Source organism: Callospermophilus lateralis, chromosome 8, assembly GCF_048772815.1.
Source record: "Callospermophilus lateralis isolate mCalLat2 chromosome 8, mCalLat2.hap1, whole genome shotgun sequence".
Classification (NCBI taxonomy): domain Eukaryota; kingdom Metazoa; phylum Chordata; class Mammalia; order Rodentia; family Sciuridae; genus Callospermophilus; species Callospermophilus lateralis.
The window spans coordinates 2,717,597-2,739,310 of NC_135312.1; the positions used below are offsets into that span (position 1 = coordinate 2,717,597).

General features: G+C 55.7%; 1 protein-coding gene across 5 annotated transcripts in view; it reads left to right on the forward strand.

Annotated features, from left to right (window-relative positions):
• Rgs12 (regulator of G protein signaling 12) overlaps positions 1-21,714 on the forward strand; it is a 106,386-nt gene that overhangs the window by 74,722 nt on the left and 9,950 nt on the right. For all 5 annotated transcript variants that reach the window (XM_076864408.1, XM_076864411.1, XM_076864412.1 and 2 more), the window contains 10 exons: positions 11,797-11,966; positions 12,502-12,594; positions 13,238-13,381; positions 14,366-14,545; positions 14,839-14,992; positions 16,808-16,884; positions 18,451-18,645; positions 18,859-18,932; positions 19,419-19,545; positions 20,906-21,002. In XM_076864408.1, the coding sequence (XP_076720523.1) occupies positions 11,797-11,966; positions 12,502-12,594; positions 13,238-13,381; positions 14,366-14,545; positions 14,839-14,992; positions 16,808-16,884; positions 18,451-18,645; positions 18,859-18,932; positions 19,419-19,545; positions 20,906-21,002 (1,311 nt within the window). The remainder of the gene's footprint in view (positions 1-11,796; positions 11,967-12,501; positions 12,595-13,237; positions 13,382-14,365; positions 14,546-14,838; positions 14,993-16,807; positions 16,885-18,450; positions 18,646-18,858; positions 18,933-19,418; positions 19,546-20,905; positions 21,003-21,714) is intronic.

Below are 21,714 nucleotides of genomic sequence, written 5' to 3' on the forward strand. Positions count from 1 at the left end.
AGCCACAGGACCTGAGCCGGAAGGGCTCGCAGAGCAGACCTCAGCAGGAGCACGTATGTGTTTCAGTGTGAAAGGACATTTGGAAGAATTAGCACCAAGTTAATAAGCTGGGTTCTCTCTGGGGGTTTTAGGGAATGATCAGTAGAGATTTTAGATTCACGTTGCAGGTTTGATACACATTTATGAAATACTTTCTATCAAAGCTGCAAGACACATGTAGTTTGAAGTCATGTGCCTCTCGGCTTGCACTGTCTTGCTAGCTGGAGTCTAGAGCAGATGACCTTATTAGCTGATGTTATTGAGTGCCCTCTGTGTGCCAGGTCTTATAGGAGTCTGTACATCTTGCACACTTGCACACTTGCACACATACACATCTTGTACACTTGCAGCCTCGTGAGCACCAGGTAGCTTACTGGTGCCTAGTGAACAGTGGCCTTCTCACCACGTCCCTGTGAAGTCAGCAAGTTGTTATTACCACCTGATCCTCACACAGCCCTGCAAGTCAGTGTCCATTATGACCACATACCACAGGAAGGCCGTGTGACCTGCCCACCATGTGGCCAGGGAAACTGGGCAACAGAAGCCAGTGGTTCCAGAGATGAGGCCTACCACTTACTCATCTCCCGCCTCCTACCAGCGCTGGGAGGAAATGGCTGGCTTCCTAGTGGCACATCCTGCCTCAGGGGCTCACTCCAGAGAGTCCTCACGAGGGGTGCATGGTGTGGGGAGAGAGCAAGCCCTCAGGGATGGCCCCTGTCTGGGCCAGCTTCCTACTGGGGAAACATCAATCTCGGGCAGCAGGACCTCATGGGACTGGCAGGCAGTTAGAGTTTTGGAACCCCAGATTAGGACAAACGGCTTTTAAATTTGATGTATTGGTAGCCCTATAAAAGGTACCGACAGCCAAGCACAGTTGTGCAGGCCTGTAATCCCAGCTACTTGGGAGGCTGAGGCAGGAGGGTCTTGAGGTTGACCAGCCTGGGCCACATGGTAAGACCGTGTCTCAAAAACAAACAAAAAAGGCACAAAGATCACATTGTGTTTTGTTTTATACCTAGCATATTAACATATGACCTTTATTATTGAAATTATGTGAAGTCATAACCACCCCAGAAAATCCAGGCCTCAGGAAGGCCATAGCTAGCGATGCCACCGATGACTGGTTGTACAAGCACTGTCTGTGCCTCTCATTGTCACCTCTTTCATCTTGAAGGTGTGGCCTCTAAGTGTGGCCCTCCTGCAGTCCTTGCCAACCCGCCCTGTGGGGTGCCATGCAGGCGCAGGTCTTGAGGCCGTGGGCTTAGTCACCTGTGCTGCCGCCACCCCTGGCTCTGGGGCAGTGCCGAGACCACTGTCAGTCTTCCTTGTGAGCCAGCATTTGGGTGCCTGTGTTTCTGCAGTGGACAGTGTCCCTCCCCGCCCCCTCCCCGACCCCCTGTGGAGCAGGCCGGGCCAGCAGGGCTCAACTCCCTGGGTGGCCTTAGAGAGAGAATGAGAGAAGGATGTCTTCATGAACCTAGCTCACTGTATTCATGGAAATGAAAGAAATGGATTTCATGAGGGAACCACCCAATGAATAATGTAGTTCTTTTCAGTTCAAACCAGCAGACGTGAATCCAGTTGGGTCTTATCTTTGAGAAATGTACCGCATCCTCCGAGTGCATCCAGGGCCCTGTGGTCAGATGCCACCTTCAGTCAGTGGGCCACTCATGATCGCAGATGTTGGCTCCAAGCCTGGGATTCCAAAAATGCAATGTGACAAGTGGCGGGTCTGCTGTCTCATTCCCTGCTTGACACTTCCCACACTGACCCTTTTCGGTTCCCGCTCTGCCCACTCTGGCAGCCTCTGAGCCCACGGCATTGGCCCATCTGCTTGCCATTTCACTCTCTAGAAGGGCTTCGCCGCGTTGTCACATGCCAAGAGTTTGTTCTGCTGGGCCTCACGGGATGGTCATAAGTCAGATGGTTCTGGTGCGGTCCAGGACAGACCTAGGGTATAGATTTCTCCCGTTTGGGCCTGTGGTGTCTCACAGCATGCTGCTGTGAGTTTTTTTAAGCGTTGTCTGGTCTCGTATCCTCCTGCAGGGTTGTGAAGTCTGGCCAGGGTCTGGGGCTGGGTGGGAAGGGCTATGGGGCACTGGGAAGCTCCCAGGGGAGTGGGGAGCTGCCCTGCTCCATTCCGTCACTGTCCCGACCTCAGGCAGTTAAGAGAGTGTCCGAAGCCTCAGCAGCTTCACTGGGAAATGGGCAGTGGGAATGAATCAGAACGGCAGTTTCTGAACTGTGTTCTGAGGCTTTTCTGTTCAGTCACTCTCTGGGCTCTGTGATTACTGGCAGTTTTGTTCAGGTGAGTTGCTGGGTGGCCTTCCTGGGCCTGCCCTGACTGGGGGGTCTTCCTGTGCCCTCCTTCTGCTGGATGAGCCTGCACCTGTGCCCTCACCAGAATTCCTGGGAGATCTCTTTGGGAGAATGCCTTGCTACGTAGACAGGAAAAGCATCCCACAGTCGGTGACTGGGGAGTGCAGAAGGTACTCTTAGCCCCAAAGGGTGATGTTGCAGGAATATGTAGCAGGATTTGGGTGTGTAGTTGGTGAGCTTGGAGCCCGGGGAAAGCTCAGGGGACTGAGCAGCCAGGACTGCCCTCCCCACACCTCCAGGTTTCCATGTGGAACTTGGGCAAGGTCCAGAATTCCATGTCTAAACTGGCCAGCAGGAGTGTGAAGGTAGGAAGGTGGAACACATCTGCTGTGGTGTTGCATCGAGACGCGGGTCCAGGGTCCTCCTCTTGTGCTCCAGCCCTGAGTCCCCAAAGTGTTGGTATCTCCCCTGATGACATGTGATGTGGTGTGAAGGGTCAGGGCTGGGAGGGTCACCTGGGACCTGGGCTCCACGGGCCTCTCCCAGGGCTGAGTGTCGCCACCTTGGCCATCCTGTTGCAGGTATTCACAGCCTGCCTCCCCAAGGCCACCAGGCTCCCCCAGCACCAGTGTGGACTTGGCAGTCTTGAGCAGATGACAGGGCTCTGCAACTCTGAGAGGTGTGCCTTTAGTCCTGGGCGCTACATTCCTGATCTGGAGAAGGGTAAGCAGGTAGCCACCCTGGGCAGCGGCTTTGCTCTGGTGGCGTGGCCAGCAGCTCTTGGTCACTCTCTGTGCTCTCTAGGCTGTGCGAGAGTGCATCACCCAGGGTGCAAGGGCCGCTTCCCAGCGGCGTGAAAGGGGCTGAGGTTGGGCCAGTGTGACTTGTGGCTTCCAGCAGGGTTACACAGGGGTAAACGTGGAGACATGCATGTGTCCCCTCAGCCTGCCCCTGGGGCCTGGAGCAGTGAAGCCCAGCGGCAGTGTGCCCACGTCTGATATGTAGAATCAGGACCTGGAGGGAAGACCAGCCTCTGGGCTGGAGAGGGAGAGTGCGGTGGACTCCAGGCTTCTGCTCTGCTGCCCCCACAGAGCACAGCCATGACTCCTAGGCAGGACACAGGGGCCACCTGAGGAGCAAAAGAGAAAGGTATCAGGAAGCGTCAGCCGAGGACGAAGTGAAGTCCGTGGAGTCCATGCTGGTGTAGTGGACTGATAACCAGGACCTTCCTGCTACAGAACCAGGCTAGAACGGAGGAGGAGGAGAGTGGTGGGGGACCCTCAGAGAAAGCAGACCATGGACAGGCTGGCGAGCCACAGCTCAGGTTCCCACGGTTGATCCCAGGTTGGGAGCCCTCATCACAGAAACTTGGGACAGAAGGAAGTCTTTCAGATTTCAGGATTTTTTATAATATTAATTTTTACTTGTAGGTGGACACAATATCTTTATTTTATTTTTTATGTGGTGCTGAGGATTGAACCCAATGCCTCACGCATGCTAGGCAATCGCTCTGCCTCTGAGCCACAGACAACCTCAGCCCCGGATTTCAGATATTTTTAAAATTTTGGAATATTGCCTGTCCATAACAAGAGAGCCTGGGGAGGAGCCTAGAGATGATTTCAGACAGTGGGTTAGTGCATCAGCACCTGAGTGTGCCCCACTGATTGGGCTCCATGGTAACAGCTGGCAGGGGACGTCAGGTGTGAACTTTTCTGCTTGCGATGCCGTGTCCCTGGTCAGAAAGTTTGGGTTTTTGAATTATTTCCCATTTCAGATTTGGGAACCAAGGACACTTGACCTGTATTACAAGGGAAAAAAATGGGGCACTAACCATGTGCTGGAGCAGTGGCCCCCAGTGTGATAAAGTGACATCAGGCTCCTCCCCAGGAGAGGTGGGAAGAAGTCATAGCTTCGCTTCTGGGTGCTCCTGCAGAGTCACAGGGAAGCACTGGACGAGCCCAGATCAAGACTGTCTTGAAAGGTCACAGGTTCCCCCTGAGCTCTAGAACACAGAGAAGGGCTGGGAGCACACCCTGGTGAGGCCAGCCGAGCACAGGCAGAGCTGTTGCTCCACGCCACCTGGTTTTACCTGACTGTGCTTGCTGCGCCCTCTCGGGTGACTCTGCTTCACGTGTGTGGGCCTCCCAGCCTACAGGACCCCTGGGATCTGTGGCACAGGGTGCAAGGCCCCAGAGCAGCAAGGGGTAGCCCTAAGCGGGGCAGCCTTAGATCCCAGGAGCCATGAGGTGTCTTCAGGTGCCTCAACTGTTGCAGGGGACAGACGAGGCAGGACACCAGAGATAGCAGGAAACAGTTTTATTTGGCTATAGCCAGGTTCTGAGGGCAAAGCTTTCACTGTAATCCATCAATCCCCCTAACCTCGAGTTCAGGCAGTTTCAGAACGTTATACCCAATGTGTAAGGGGCGGGGGGTGGGGGGCGGCTCAGAAGTTCACAGTCTGCAGAAGTTCACATAAAATCCCCCTGAGCCTTCTCACCAAGTCCATCAGCACATGCCTTTGCCCGAGAGTGGCCTCATGATAAGTGCCATCAGACACCGTGGAGGAAAAGCAGCTTTTTCTTTCACTGTTCTGAGCAAGTTAACCCTTCAAGGACAGCACCTGAGAAGGGGGAGAGCTACTTCTCCCCTTTCTTCCCTCCCCTGCCAGCTGTTACCATGGAGCCCAATCAGTAACCTCTTCTCTGTATCTTTGAAATGTAAACATCTCTGTGAAGCCCCAGTCCAAGGCCAGAGGCCTAGTTAAAAAATCTGTTTTTCTTAGTGCACTCTGCATTTGCGAACACACTCTAAAAAATATTATACATGTTGTTATTTATGTTAGATAGTCCATAAATGCTTGTGAAAAACTAGTAAAGGGCATTCAGCACCTGGAGTGCTGATCTCTTCCAGGCTAGTGGCCAAGGAAGACAGAGCATCAGGAAATAGGGAGTTTAACTACATTGAACCCCTTTGTAGAGATTCTTGTGCTGACAGTCCTGAAATCAATGATGGGGAAGATTTCTGGAGAAGCTTAATTAAGATTTTCTGTGGAGGAGGGGGTGCCACTACAAAGGTACAGTTGAGCAGCACATCGTCTGGAAGGGAGCCTGATGGAGCCGAACCTCACTGGGAACCTTTGCAGTGTTGTTTCCATAGGAAGTGTGGAGACTGGTTCAGCAGCTTTCACCACCGCCCAGAGCTGTTTATGGAGCAGTGTCCAGTGCGGAGCACGGCGCTCAGTGTGCAGCTCAGTGACTGGCCCTGGGCCAAATCCAGGCCAGTGCCGCTCTGGAGAGTAAAGGCTGATTGGAGCACAGTCACCCTGCTCTGGAGTGGACGGCAGAGACCTCGGCCCAGAGAATGGGAAATGGCTCTTGCCAGACCCTTCACAGAAGAAAGTCGCTAAGTCCTCACCTGTGGTGTTGCAGGACAAGCCCTGACCTCGGAGACCCCAGAGCTCCTCCCAGGGATTGACTGGGGCCTGGGTGGTGAGGACAGAGGCATCAGAGGCGACCCTGTGCGGCTTCTTCCCTGGGGAGCGCTGGCCCTGCAGACTGTCCTTTGAGAAGTGTCTGTCACCCGGCCACTGCTCGGCACGCGGTGCTGGGGAAGTGTTCCCTTTGGTGCAGGTGCTTCCTACCTAAGAGGACACATGCTCCTCAGACCACGAGGGATCAGGGATCATCTTCTCATGGAAAGATGGATTTTGTGATTATTTAATTTAAGATATTTTAATATAATATACATACAGAAATGAGAGTGTGACACCTCGCCGTGGAGAGCTGTAAGTGCTTCTGTTTCCTGCCTTGCTGCTGGTTTTGTAGAGAACAAATTACTGAAGGGGGCTCCCTCCTCGGTGTGTGGGCCGACGGCATGGTCACTGTCCCTGTGCTCCGCCATCCTAAATAATTCAGGCTGGGCTGGCAACGTCTGAGGTCTGGAGTGAATTATGCATGCAGGTTTCTGAGGCTTTGTGTGGTGGCTCGGCCTCCTCTCAGGAGTCCTGAAGGGCCAGGGCTGCCTTTGTCAAGCTGGCTGCCTGGAGCCCTGGAGAAGCTGCAGTCACCTGCCCACCCGGGAAGCTGAGCTAAGGAGCAATGTCCCCGCGGGGGTCTCGAGCTTTGCCCTGGGCTGCGGGGGCTGTGCCGGCCGGCCCTGGCATGGACTCTGAGGGGTGGTTTGCAGTGAGTGGTTGGAAGTATTTGGTTAAGTGGCATCACAGTGGCTCTTATCAGCTCTACCCAGGTAAAACCCCTTGTCGGTCTGTCACCTTGTCATGGTTGTCAGGGCAGGCTGGTCTGCGGCTTCCAAGTGCATTAGCTGGGGCGGGGCCTGCAGGTGCGCCTGTGTGGTGATGGGCTTGGAGCTGAGGTTCGAGCATTCCTGGTGTTCAGGTTAGGGTGAGGGTGACACCCTGGGGAGATGGTGATGGGCTGAAGCACGAGTTGCAGATTAGCTGTAAGTTGAATCTCAAGGCATTACAGAAACTTGCAACGTGTAGCCTGCATGTCTACCCCAGCATGAACGTGGTAGCTTTCCTGGTTTCTATAGATGTGAAGCAGGCTGTAAGACTTTCTTCTCAGGACAGCATTTCTTTTCTAGACTGTCAATCGAAAGCAGTGCCCACAGTGAGAGCAGACACAGAGCCTGGCGGGCACTGCACGTGCTGGGCACAGGCCTGCTCTCCCTGCCTTGGGAAGCAAGTGCGTGCTTCACCCAAGCTTGAGCCACCCTGCAGTCCCAGCGGGTGCCGCCAGACGTGGTTCACGAGCCCCTGGTCTTGAGTGAGGGTGTTTCCTTGTGCCCGACTGCCGCTTGGTGCCCCAGACCGGGCCTTGAATACAGGTGCACTCCCTTCCGTGGGGCGAGGACAGTTGTGGACTCAAGTTCACAGCTGAAGTGGGCGTTGGCCGGGAGGCAGCTTGGTGTTGTGGGCTGAGCCACGTGGAGAGGAGCTGGGGACTGTGCTTTCACCACCGGCTCTTCTGAACTCTTCTGTATGCACAGGTACCCATTTTGTCCAAATAGAATAAAAAATTTCAGGATGAGCTCTTATGACTAAAGGAATTCTGCAGGAATTTATTATGGGGGAACTAACTGCCTTTGACTTCCCACTGAAGCCTGTGGGGTCCTGGAGATGCGGCCATCGGCTCAAGGTGGCCAGGCTGTTCCTAGCTCCCTTCTTACCATCTCCTACAGGCTGCGGTGCTGGACTTGAGGCCCATGCCCTGTCGCAGCGTCACATCAGGGGGATTTATAGGAGTAGTTGCTTGGTGACCGTGCAGGAAGGTCACCTGCACGGTGACCTTGGGCGACTGCTTGGGCGGCTGCTCTCACCTCCAACAGCACTGGGGACTGGGGGCACCTGCACCTGCACCACAGCCTTCACCACAGCAGACAGTGGTCCTGTTCGTGGCAACTAGGTGACTGCTTGCTAGGCAGGTGCCCAGCCTCCTGTGTGTGTCTGCACCCTTGGGTGCTGGCCTGCACCCTTGCACCATGTCCAACCTGGGAGACCCCAAGGGCAAGGATGGATACACTCAAGAATCTGTGCAGATTCCACACTATGGGGTCACTTGGTGAATGTGATCCCAGAACACCTGGGGATTAGTGGTTTGCTTTTTCCAAAATGTTAGTTTCTTACTCTCTTAAGCTTGCAAAGTGTCAGTATTTATTTATGAGTCATAGAAAGATATTAGTGTTTGCCAAATCTCATGAAAATGAGGTGAGTTAAGATAGGGGTTCCCTTTGACCTCAGTATTGAACCAGTCTTTGTTCATTGATTCCCAAACAGAGCATGTCCTGCAGTCTGCACAGAGCCACGGCCAGCACACCCGAGGTGGCTGGGCTTGTGTCAAGGGGTGTGGACAGGAGCCCAGATAGAAGAGGGAGTGGTGGGTGCTGAGCTGCTGGCAGGCGGTATTGGGGGCTGGCTGGGAAGGGCCAAGGTTCTGTTGTGGAGGCTCCAGTGCCCTCCAGTAGCTGTGCCCATGAGCAGGGAGGTGGGTGCTTTCCAACAGGACACGTTGCTGGAATCGAAACGACTTTAGTTTGAGGAATGAAAGCTCCATTTGCCTTTGTAGGGTTTAGCTGGGCCTTCTGCAGCCCACTGGGCCAGCCCTCACCCGTCTTCCCCTGCTTCCTGTCCAGGCCCCCAGCACCTCAGCTGGACCTGTGCCTTGGCAGCCTCGCGCTCACCCTCCCCAGGAGCCGGAGGGGCCTGTGATGAGCACGAGCACTCCCTTGTTTAGGGTGACACCCCACTGCCTTCTGCTCCTGCTGCATTGGCCCCGGAAGCCTGGTTGAAACCTAGCCATGTTCCACTTTCTCCTGCCACAGGGCCTTTGCGTGAGTGCACCTGTAATAGGAGGCTCTTGCTGGCTCCCCAAGGTTCCCTTCTGCCCCTCCTCAGTTCTCAGTGCAACCTTTATGGCCTAAGAGAAGCAGCTGGAGGGAAAGTGTCGGGCACTCACACCGTGCAGAGTGCTTTGAATACAGTGTTACATTTTGTAAGGGTCACCTCAAAATTTTCACTCAAAACACTGAAAGATAGGTGATGCCCTCACCCCCGTTCTGTGTGGGGACCTGAGCTGCCACAGGCCGTATGCCAGCAGTGTGTGAGTTCTGGTCCGACTTTGCTTTTGGGGTTCTGATCACACCTCTTCCTGGGTTGGTGCTCATGGAGCCCAATAGAGACTGGACACCACTAACCCCTCATCCTTTGTGTGGTTTTCACAGATTTTATTTTTTTATAAAAAGTAGTGTGTGCCCACAGGTCAGGATTTCGACAGCAGTGTTCTCGTGGTGGGTGCCTCTGTGCGGTGCCGGCATTGGTTCTGTCCCTGGGCGTGGTACCCAGGCTGCCCTGGCTGTTCGTGCCCTTGGATGCCTAGCAAGTACCTCTGGCTTACATGCCAGCTGGGGTGTGGGGACATGCTTCTGTGGGGCTTGGATCAGTGGCCCCGGGTGGCAGCTCATGCTCCCCAGCATGCAGGCCGGGCCTCTGTGCACAGCCTGGCTGAGCCTGCTCTTGGCCAGTCGGGTCTGTAATGGAATCCACCTTAACATACCATGGTGAGGTCCAACCTGTGTCACGCATCCAGGAGCCTTTGCCTGCTGCGTGGCTGGCTGCTCCCCTGTCTCTGCAGCTTCACACTCATCCTCGGTCCGAGCTGTGGCATTTCCATGTGCAGATTCAGATGCTGGCACTAGCACCTGGCTCGGGTCTTGTCTGAACAGACACTGTGCCTTCCCCCCAGCGCTCTTCCCAGCCGGTATTTCACACCGTCTCCAGGTTTTCCCCCTCTCTGACTCTCTCCTTCTCGTCTAAGTTGTTGGGCCACTTGGGTTGGCTTCAGTGCCTTGGAAGGACGGAATATAGCTTGAGTTCCTCAGATATGGCCTGTTCCCCACCCCTGCCCCCAAACATGGCCCTCCCACAGGTACTGTGTAGTAGTGGCACGTGGTGGTGGCAGGTGGAGCCGGCCTGCCACATGGCCTGCCTGCTTTGTGCCTCCGTCTTCCTACATCTAGTCTTCCTCAGGGGCGGGCACATGTGGCCTATCCTGTTCTGATACCGCATGTGCATTTGCTGGACAGGGGTCCAATGTAGAGGGCTAGTCCCTGCCAGGATCCCAGCCCCAGAGAAGGGTGGGGGTGTGCGAGTGAGTCTGAATTCATGTGTGTGCTGTGCCCGTGTGAACTGCAGAGCCTTCTGTGTCGGGGAGTCTGGGGTGCTGGGACCTTTTAAGCAAATCAGAGAGGCCTGCATAGTAATGGCCCTGCAGTGCCCTCGGCTCTCAGCAGTGCTGGCTGCACTGATGGCACCACCCTGCCACAAAAGTGTCCCTTGTGGTGAGCCCTGTGTCTTCCAGATGAGCCGCCCACAGCTTGTGTGCCACGTCCTGGCCACAGCTTTCCTTCCTGTCCTTAGGCACTCTGGTGGCTAATGCTACATGGATATTTATCTCAAAAATAGCATGGATGACATGGTGGTTAAAACATGAAATTGTGTGAGTTCTGGTCCTATTACGTAATTCTTTTGAGCCTTTTCTGTAGCAGTGTGAATTACATGACTCCTCTTTGACTTTTCTTTTTTCTCATCTCACTGTTGGTTGAGCTCTGAGCATCTTCTGCCAGGCGTGGCCTGTGCTGCTGCACTCACTGCTCTGCAGACTCAGCTCTGGGGCTGGAGGTCAGACCCCTGGCTCTGCTCCTCACCGGAGGGTGTTTCTCTGAACTCTCCTCTGCACAGTAGGGCCTCCCTCAGGCCCTCCAGGCCCTGGGCTGAGTGCCCAGCGGGGTGGCAGGGGTGGCAGGCATGGCTGACGCCCTCCACTGTCTACAGATGGGCCATGCAGAGAGGCTGGGCCTCACCACTGCCCTTGCTTCCCAGATCTCCCGCCTCTCCTCCCACCTCTGGACAGTCCTTTCTGGTAAGGGCCGTTCAGTGGTTGACTTGGAGCTCAAGTCCATTACTACTCCCTGGGAATTCCTCTGGTGGCTTTGATTGCGTGGCCGGCCAGCCCGGATGGCCTACCCTGCACAGCAGGTCAAGGCCGTTGTCGTTCAGAGCAGATGAAGAGCCACACGTGAAATGATGACATTTCGTTAGACTGTGAGAACGCTGTGCAAGGTGCCTGCGTTAGTGGGCCTCTGCCAAACGTGCCTGGCTCACCTGACAGGACAGCGCCCCGTGGAAGGCACCCTGCCTGTGCAGAGGGCACTTTCTCTGGCAGTGTGTGAGGTCCCTGGAGCTTCCGCGCACACAGGCCCACGTCCCTCCTCTTGAGCTTAGGTTGTGCACTCGGGGTGGGGACGTAGCCACACCGCTCCATCAGGTGGACAAGGGGATGGACAGGGGCTTTCTGGGCACCTTCCACTTGTGATCACCAGTCATTGAGACATCAAGTGACATGAAATTGAATACATAGATGTGGGCATTGTGGAAACCCCAGGGTCTTCTACGAGTGCAGCATGCATACAAGTCCCAAGCTGCAGCTGTGTGCGTGGTGAGCATCTGCCAGTCAGGCTCTGCTGCAGGAGTCCCCGTGTGCTGGCCAGGACCTCACCTGGGGGACTTGGCCCTTGCCCCTCCACTGTTGTTGCTCCATGGTGCCTCTGTCAGGTCTGACCTTGCCATGTGCCGAGAGCTGGGTGTGTGTGCATTGTGTTGTTTAAGCTATTGCTTCTCCCTCTCCCCCATGGTCGTGGTTTGTTATTGTGAGTGTGTATGAGGGTGCGTGTGCAGCCTGAGAGGCAGAGTGCATTCTGTGCATGCTGTGTCTAGTGTCCAGGTTGCAGATGCGGAGCATGTTGTTGACTGAACGAGTGTTGTAGAGAATAGAGCTAGGTGTGGGTGCTGTGGCCACCTGGGTAGGGAGCACTTCTGGGCAGGAGCAGAGCAGGGGTGCAGGTGCACCTGTGCTGGTCTCACAGAGTTGACGGGTGCTGACCTGAAGGACTGCGTCAGCAACAACAGCCTGAGCAGCAATGCCAGTCTCCCCAGCGTGCAGAGCTGCCGGCGCCTGCGCGAGAGGAGGGTCGCCAGCTGGGCTGTGTCGTTCGAGCGTCTGCTGCAGGACCCTGTTGGTGTTCGCTACTTCTCTGTGAGTAGGGGCATCTGGACTCCTTGCTGAGGCTGCTTGGGTGGGACCTACCACCCAGGGCTTGGCCAGTTGCCTCAGATCCCAGAGAGCATGTCACCCTGTAGGCCCTGAATGGCCCCCTGCATGCATCTCCCCAACCTAGCCCAGGGTGGGCTGGACACAGGGAGTTGGCCCAGCCTGCCTTCCTGCCCTGCCCTCTGTCCCAAGGCCCTCAGGGTCTGGGGTCTCCCCTCCCTGTCTGAGACATCTATAGCAATGGGCGTTGGGGGCTTCTCTGAGTGCTTGGAAGCCAGGTGCGTGTGGCTAGGTCCAGTTATGAAGACACCTGTACTCCCCAGAAGGTCACTGTGGACCAGAGCCACCGTCCTTAGTGCTGAGAGCTCCCCAGTTTCTTCTTGAGGGCCTCGGGTCAGTAGCGAGAGACCCTGCAGCTTGCTCAAGGGCAGAAGGCAAAGCAAGAGGACACTGGGAGAGGCCAGGCCAGCCCTGAGGGGGACATCTGGGTGGGTCTGCTCACCTCTGCTGTTTTTCTTAGGATTTCCTAAGGAAGGAATTCAGTGAAGAGAACATTTTATTCTGGCAGGCCTGTGAATACTTCAACCATGTTCCTGCACATGACAAGAAGGAGGTGGGTCTGCAGGCCAGGGCCTTACAAGGGTGGCTCCAAGGGCTAGCTCGGGCCTGGCCTGAGCTGCTGAGGAAGGAATGTTTTCACAAGAGCTGAAGAAAGCCACTTCTTTTTCTGAATGAGATTTTAAGTATGTGTGATTTTTAATTTGCCTAAACATGATTTGCACAAATGCCTTGAGCTGCAAGCTCTGCCACAGACTTTGTGCACCCGACATGTTGCAAAGGGACATGGTTTAAAAGGGAACTTGAAAGGACACTTGGGACAGTGCCCTGGCACCCTTTTCTATGTGGGTGAGGATTGCGCTTACTCGGGGGCCTTGTGTCTGCTCCTGACACTCTCCTGTTCCCACTGGGCGAGGGTATCCTGGATGACTCCCACTTGCCATCCTTGGGGTGAGGGTCCCTCCCAGGGGAGCTGCTGAGTCTTGGCACCCTGAGCACAGCTACTCGAAGCTTACAGGGAATGTGTTCTATGGTTCTCACAGGTCTGCCTTTATTCACTGCCTCAGGCAGAAATACTGGTTGGGGCCCATGAGCGTGGGTCGTGGTCCCAGGGCTCCTGTGGCCTCAGGAGTGCTGCAGGGAAATGGTGGGAGGCCTGGGGAGCGCCGTGCTCCTGCTCAGGCTCTGTGCCATCTCAGCTTTCCCACAGGGCCCGGGAGATTTTCAGTAAATTCCTGTGCAGCAAAGCCACCACCCCTGTCAACATCGACAGCCAGGCCCAGCTAGCCGACGACATTCTCAATGCACCTCACCCAGACATGTTCAAGGAGCAGCAGCTCCAGGTGATGTCATGGGGCCCTGTCCAGGAATCCCAGCCAGAATCCCAGCCAGGCCAGAGGCAGGAGCCGCAGCTCTCGCCAGGGAGCTGCTGACAGGTCTGGGTGTGGGTGGGTAGCTTTGACCCCAGGGGAATTCAGGTGAAAGTGGCTGGTTTTGTTTGGGCTAAAGTAGGAAGGTTGCACCGCAGAGGCCTGGCGCTTATGCCTAGGCGTGTGTGTGTGTGCACAGGGAATCACATGCTCTGGGCTGATGCATCCAGACACCCCTTGACTGAGGGCAGGGTTGAGGCCTGGTGAACCCGAGTGGGTGAAAACCACCAGTGCACCCCACCTACCCAACACCTGTGCTCGGCCACCTGGTACACCATGGATCCTTGGTGTCAGCCTGTGTTGGTGGGGGCAGAGTGGGTGCTGCAGCTTGCTGCTGCCACCCAGTGTTCAAGAGAGGACCACACTGCAGGCACTCAACCAGGGGCGGATCCAGACTGGAAGTAGGCAGCTTGAGCCCACCTTACTGGAACACAGCTCACCTGGCATCATCACGAAGGCAAAGCGTCACCAGCCAGGGGCTGTCTGTTGGCCTTGGTTTAATTTTGGGAGTGTATGTGATGAGACCCAGGGCTACCCAGCTGTATGCTCCACTGCCCCTGCCAGAGGCTGTGCTGTGGGTTCGCCAGAGTGACATCCTGAGTAGAAGGAAGCAGGTCTTCTCCAGGCAGCTCTCCCTCTGTGGGATCCCCAGCTGCTGGCTTCACATGGCTTGTTTCAGAGGGAGGAAGGAAAAGCTGTCTTGTGAAGAGAAAGAGTGAGCTCTGCAGGGTGCAGGAGAATCAGCCTGGATACCCTCGGGCCTGTGGGGTTGGGCTAAGATGCTATCCTTCCTGAACAGGGCCAGGTGGTGGGTGTAAACCCGTGGCCACCTGGGACCTGGTCAGGGACGAGTATTCAGTTCCTTCTTTAACTGTGTGGCATTGCATTTGCTCCCAGATTTTCAACCTGATGAAGTTTGATAGCTACACTCGCTTTCTGAAATCCCAGCTGTATCAAGAGTGCATCCTGGCTGAGGTGGAAGGCCGCGCCCTCCCAGACTCACAGCAGGTTCCCAGCAGCCCTGCCTCTAAGCACAGCATCAGCTCCGACCATTCCAGCGTGTCCACTCCAAAAAAGGTGCTGGGGCCAGCCTCAAGCCACGGGCGCGCATACCTGTGAGGGGCTGTTGCATAGGTAGTGGGAGTGAGGCTGTGCCTGCCTGTCCCTTCACCAGCTGGAGACGTGGTGATGCTGGTCCCAGGGCCGAGTCATGTGCTGCGATGGTGCGAGGACTGCCCCTTGACCTGCAGAGATGTAGATGTTTCCACAGAGTCCTTAGGCTTACAGCTCAGGCTTCAGCCCCTTTTGCACTTCATGTAATATTAAGATAACTTCGCATTGTTTTAACTGAAGTTTCCATTTGCTGACAGTTAAGTGGGAAGTCAAAATCAGGAAGATCCCTGAATGAAGACGTGGGGGACGAGGACAATGAGAAGAAACGGAAAGGGGCCTTTTTCTCTTGGTCAAGGAATAGGAGCACTGGGCGGTCCCAGAAGAGGAAGGAGCATGGGGACCATGCCAACGGTGTGTGCACGTCCAGAGGGCCTGCAGCTGCTGTCCCGGGGATGCAGCCCTTGTGCCCCACAGTGAGAGGCCAGGGTGGGGGTGCATGCCTGGGAAGGGGCCAGACAGGGAAGCAGGCCAGCTCCGGAACTTCCCAACTTCTGTGTCCCTCTCCTGCTGCTTCTTGCTATCAAAGTGAGAGGTGTTTGTTAGAAAATTTGGGAAAGATCATCAAGTAAGAAGAGAAGACAAGTGTGCCATCGTTTGTCCACCCAGGGGCAGTTGGCTCTCTGCCCAGGTCTCTTTTAGGCTTGTGCTCCCAGGTGAGCATGCGCCTTTTCCGTGTGTTAGAGATGTGAGGGTATTTAGGTGTCTGAAGCATGTCCCAGGCATGGCTCTTGGTTATTGTAGACCTTATAAAAGCTTGCCCATTCCAGATGCTTTTACCTTTGACTTTTCTGATACTGATGAGAGTCCTGTGGTGACTGGAGGGTGAAAGGCAGGCTCATTAGTGCTCAGCCGCCTCAGAAGCCCAGGCTGCTGCTGGCTGCTGGCTACGCTGTGTCCCTAGTGCCGTGGGCCGGCAGGCTGGGAGCATACGTGCTGCAGGCAGAGAGAGGTAGAACCGCCGGTTCCAGGTACTGAGAAGGCCAAGGGAGCTGGGAGGACTCTCTTCCCTGGAGGTTTTAGAGAAACATCATTTTTCAGGGATGAGGATCCGGCCTGAAGGAATGGGGCTGACACTAAGCTTTTGGTCCCTTAGTTTAAACTGGGCAGTAAACACTACGAGTGACCCCAAGAACAAGGCAGGGTGCCCAAGGGAGACAAGCAGGAGGCCCCGACCTCCACAGCTGTGCCAAGCGGCTGGTGCACTCGCTGCCTCTTCCCTCAGAGCAGCTGCTGGAGCTACCCTCACTCCTGTCCTTTGGGAGACCCTAGCAGGTGGGGGCCTGGCCAGCCCCAAGCTCCTGGTCATGCTGGCAGGTGGTCTTTTCAAAGCAAAGACAGTGAGACCTCAGCAAGGGGCCACCTGTGGGACGGATGCTGTCATCAGGTGGGGCTGGGGCTCCCGAGTTCCTGGGAGACGGGGAGTGTGGGCCCCATATAGTGCATTGCACACCTGGCAAGGCCCATAGAACCATCTGGAAAGGTCTTTTAAAATCCCGATGGCTGGTACTCCCCAGAGTTCAGATGTTCCAGTTCAACCTCAACAGGGCCTGGACAGAGCCTGGAAGTCCACTTTGGGGTGGGCCAATGGCTAGGAGGTCACTGGGACCGCTGTTTTACTGATCTCTAGCCCTGACCACCCCCAGCCTGACTCAGGAGTAGGCCCAGGTTTTAGAAGTCCTCTCTGTCCAGTTATCTGGTGCACAGGTTAGCCTAAGAGATCGTCAGTGCTGTTAGCCACAGTCCATTCTTGGCTCTGTAGGACTTTGCAGAAGATGTGGACTGATCACTGATAAGAAGTGGCCGTCAGCTGGCTATCTTCTTTTGTTCATGGGAGTTTTATGTAGGCCCAGGAATGGCCCTTTGAGAGCTGCCTATGTCTGCATGTGACTGAAGACACACAGCCTCTCTGTGGGGCACCTGCCATGACTGGGGTGTGAGCTTGGAGCACACAGGGCGGTGCAGGGCACAGGGCGCAGGGGTAATCCTGCACAGCTCGGGGGCTGTGTCAGCCCAGGCTTTTGCCTCTGTGAGCAGGAAGTGCTGGTGTTCCTTTCTGTCCTGTCATCTGTTCAGCCCATGGCAGCAGGTGGAGGTGGGGTTTCTGTGTGTAGTGAGGAGGACACACCTGGAGCTTTGGGCTCATCTGAGTCTGTTTCCCTCATCAAGATTCCCCTCATGCCAATGGAGGCCTGTGCCGCCGTGAGTCCCAGGGCTCTGTGTCGTCGTCAGGGAGCCTGGACCTGGTGAGTTACCACCTCCCCTCGCCTCAGGGACACAGGCTGTACCCACCAGCTGACGGATGAAGTGTGTCTCATGAAAAGCCCAGGGATCACTTCACAAGCTGGGCACATGGCAGCAAAGAACAGCTCTCCCAATCCCGGGTTCCTGGGTTCTGGAGGCAGCGGGGAAAACTATTTGGTAGATGGGGAGGGGTGCTTCTGAAGGACTAAGTTAGTGTTGGCTTTATTTCTTAAACCCTTTGTTCTAACTTAGTTCACATTTGTTGAACCCCCACATGGAGCAAACAAGCTGCTTTGAACCCAGGTGCCCTGCCACCATCCTGTTAACTCCAGCATGCCTGTCTGTGCCGCTGCCTGCAGGGTCTCCAGTGCTTCTGCTCCCCCAGCCCACCCAGGGAGCCAGGCATAGCCGGTGACCCCCACTCTAGCTGTCTCTCACTCTCTGCTGCTGTGCTCCTTCTGGCCCCGGGTTCCAGTGTGGAAGGCCCTGGTTGCATGGGTTAGGATCTGCTAGCTTCTGTCTGACAAGAATTTTGGGAAACCTTATTGGTTGCCGCATCCTGCCATTCAAAATTGTCAAGTGGAATTAATTAATGTAGACTGTCATTTCTTCTTCAGTTACACTAAGTACCATTTAAGGGGTTTCCAGCCCTTAGTTAACTGTTGCTGCCACCTGGATAGTTCAGAACAAGAATCGTTTGTTACTGTGCTGTCTGTGGGTCAGTTGGGTGGTCCTGCTGACTAGGTTTGCCTCATGCAAGTCTCTGGTCCCCTGGCCTGGTGGCTGGTGTCCTCGTTCTGACCCTTGGCTTGGCTGGCCATGGGACTATATGCTCACCATCATCCAGCATCCAGCCTAGTCTTACTCCTGTGCTACTCCCCTATCAACACCGTGGGGTCTCAGGGGCCAAGCATGAGCCTAGCGGAGTGGCCTCTGGAGGCCCCGACTGGCATTGGTACTGTCAGCCCCATCTGCCAGCCCAGGATCCAGGGTGGCCACGCTCCTCCTGGAAACAGCTGAATGGATACAGGCAAGGGCACTGTTCAGAAATGGTCCCAACTGGCCCATTTTCTGAAATAGTGCCTTGGTGAAAGGGACTCTGAGGCCTTGAGGCAGAGTTGGTGATGATGAAGTGGCATCAGGCCAGCAGAAGGACGCCTGCAGGGCACTGCTGATGCAGAGGATCTGAGAGACCTGGGAGGGCCAGTGCTGTGCTCAGGTGGCCTGTCCTCATTGCTTTGGTACCATGAGCTGCCATGTGGCTGTCTGCTTCCTGGTCAGGATGAGATGTGGCCAGTGACCCTACCTATGTGGGGCTCTGTTTCCGCACAGGACAGTCTTGCTTAGATTGACAGCCTGTAAAGTGCATTGCCCGTGTTCTGAGAGGTGGGTGCCCTTCCTTCCCAGTGATCAGAAAACCCAGTAACAGTGGGGTTGATCTTGGGGATTGCAGGTGTCAGAATTGCATGTGGGACAGACAGCTTGTTGGGTCCCTAAGCCAGGCTGGGATCAGCTCCAGGAGGTTCCGCCTGCACCTGTGACTAACTTGCCTGTTCCCTGCCCCGTAGGCAGAGACCAGCAGGACCTCTGCACCTGAGAGAGACAAGACTGCCAAGCACTGTCGTGTCCACCTCCCGGACGGGACATCCTGTGCCGTGGCTGTCAAGGCAGGGTTCTCCATCAAAGAGGTCCTGACTGGACTCTGTGAGCGACATGGCATCAATGGGGCTGCTGTGGACCTCTTCCTGGTGGGCGGGGACAAGGTACAGGCCATGTGGACCTGCCAATGGGCTCCTCTAAGTGCGTTTGGCTGTCTGGTTTCTCTGTGTTGGGTGGGCTTGCTGGGAGTGGCTGCATGTGACACGGGGCTGGCACCTGGAGAGGGACAGCCTTCTCTGTGCAGGGCTATTTCGAAGCTGCCCTTTTGTTCTGCACAGCTGTGTGCTCCCCTCTAACTGTGGTCTCTTTGTTCCAAGCCACTGGTGCTGCATCAGGACAGCAGCATCTTAGCCTCGAGGGACCTGCGCCTAGAAAAGCGTACTTTGTTTCGGTAAGAGAATGATGCATGTGCCATTTGGAGAGTCCTCTGGTTTTCAGGACTTTCCCCACATTGCCAGCGGTGCTGCTGGCCTGGGCTCTCCCCCAGTGGATGTGCGGTTGTCCTGTGACAGGCCGTGAGGACCGGCAGGCCCTGACGATGGCGGGTGGGATGCAGGTGTCCTGCAGATGGGCTGCTCTGGCCCTAAGACCACAGAGGGCAAGGGAGGCAGGCACTCTCTGCCTGGTGGGCATGTGAGGTGGCCAGATTGCACCGCAAGCTCTGGATGTCTGTGCAGGACGAGTTCTGTGACCCCCTGCTCAGCCTAGCTCCACAAACTAGAAAGAACTGGGCTCCTGCATGGAGGAAGGTGCTTGCAGCAGGCTGGGCTGATGGCTGGGCCTGCCACACTGTGGTGGTTCTGCACTGGTGCTCCCGAGGTCTCCCAGCAGGCACAGGTGTGAGTGCTTTATGAGTTTTTTCATGCTCCCTCCCCAGGCTGGATCTCGTTCCAATTAACCGGTCCGTGGGACTCAAGGCCAAGCCCACCAAGCCTGTCACAGAGGTGCTGCGGCCAGTGGTGGCCAAGTATGGCCTGGACCTTGGCAGCCTGCTGGTGAGGCTGGTGAGTGTGGCCCGCTGTGGCCTCCGGGGCTTGCTCCTTGGGGACGAGGGCAGAGCAGCATGACTCGCCTCAGCACTGTCTTCCCTGGTCAGGGGACCGTGCCCTGTGCTGCTCTCACCGAGTGGAGATCCCTGTTGTTTATTTGTGCCGTGGTCACTTTGGAAAGGTCTATTATTTGCCCTGTGGTCTTGCTCCCGGAAACCATAATGAGAGGGACACGCACACAACCATGTGCAGATTTGCCAGAAAGCAGAGCCCTCCCACCCCACCCAGCTGCTAGGCCAGGCCTCTGCTAGGCCTCAGTGCACTGTCCCAGTTCCCGACTGCCCCTTACAGACAGGAAAAGGTCCACCCGCCCCATTGTTGTGTGAACGAGGTTAGGGAGAGGAACACTGGGCAGCAGGATAGCAGTGCTCCTTCCCCAGCCCACACGAGTCCTGTCCCCATGGGCACTTACTGGCCAGCAGCAGAGTCAGTGGTCTGGCTGTGTGGTGCTGTGTTGTCTTGAGTGCTGTGGTGTGGAGTCTGCCTCTGTCTTTCAGGCAGTCAGTACAGGGCAGGCTGCAGCTAGAGCTTGGGGACCACAGGGCACTGGCCGGCCTCTCCCAAGCCCATAGCCAGCCCCAACATGCATTTGATACTCTCCGTGCTCTCCTGACCGAGGGGAATTGAAAGTGCCGAACTTTAAGCTCAAGTGTTCTTTTTTTTTTTTTTTTTAATATTTTTTTTAGAGAATTTTTTTTTTAATATTTATTTTTTAGTTTTCAGTGGACACAACATCTTTGTTTGTATGTGGTGCTGAGGATCGAACCCAGGCCGCACGCATGCCAGGCGAGCGCACTACCGCTTGAGCCACATCCCCAGCCCTCAAGTGTTCTTTTTTAAGCAGGGGTTTTGGTGAAGGAAAAGAGCTCTGGCCAGAGACAAGAGTTGGGGTCTGTGGAGTCGGAGCTGCTCCTGTGGTTGCTCGTTGCTCTCTGCTTTGCAGTGGGCACATGCTGCTTTCGGCACCTCTCAGGATGGTGTGTGGGACGGGCCGAGTGGTTCTAGTCACATGGAGGCTGTGAGTCGTATTGAGACCTAGGCCAACTGAGATCAATAGCAGAGAGTGTTTTTTGAGTACTGGCAAACCTTCCAGCTGCGGAAGGAGGTGTTCCAGCATGCGCCAGGGGTTTCCAGTCTCCCCTCTAGTGACTGGTGGGCAGAGCCACATGCCAGCTCCTCAGGGACTGCACTTCCATTTTCACCCTGGCAGACAGCCCTGACCCCAGGGCCAGCTGGCGTGAGAGGCTGTCAAGAAGCAACTAACCCAGAGGCTCCGATCTGAGTAAATTATTCAATGTACCATCTCTGCCTTTAGAATGGAGAGAAGGAGCCCCTGGACCTTGGTGCCCCCATATCGAGTCTGGATGGACAGAGAGTTGTCCTGGAGGAAAAGGTCCCTTCCCGAGGAAAAGGTGAGCACAGGCAGCAAATCACCACCTGCTGGCCCAGCCCACCGTCTAGCTGCTGAGCAGCTGTGGTCTCTTAATGCTACCCCCGATGGTGTGCACTGGGGCTGAGGACCTCCTGAGGGCCTGTTGACCCCAACATGGCAGAGGACCCTTAATGCAGCATTTCTCATATGGAGACTGCTTCAGCCCCACATGGAGGAAGAGCAGGACCAGCAGAAGGAGGCCCAGTTGCCTGGGGTGCATCTTCTCAGCTATAGGAAGGGGTGGCAGCCCCTGCCCCCCATGCTCATGTGTCAGAGCACTATAGCTAGAAAGTACTAGAAGGTGCTCTCTTCCTGGGAGGCCTTAGTCACTCCAAAACAGGAATGCCGAGGGCCATGCAACCTGGTCTGGGCCCCTTGGTCCTTCACCTAGTGCCCTGATCTGGGGCCTGTCCCTCTGGCCCTATCCAGCAGGGGCTGAGGCTGGCTCTCCTGGCTTGTCCTACTGTGGTGGCCCATATGTGCCATGAGGCAGGTGTTCACAGAGCTCTCCCCATTGGCACCTCAGTGCCAAAGGCCTCTCTCTCCAGACACCTCAGGAGTCTGCACCCCTTTGGAGAACTGAGGAGTCCTTAAGGAAAGCTACTTAGTCCAGGAGGGGAAGGCTTGCTTGTAGCTGCTGCAGGCAGAGGTGTGGCCCAAAGGACTGTCCAAACGCAGGGACAGCAGGGAGC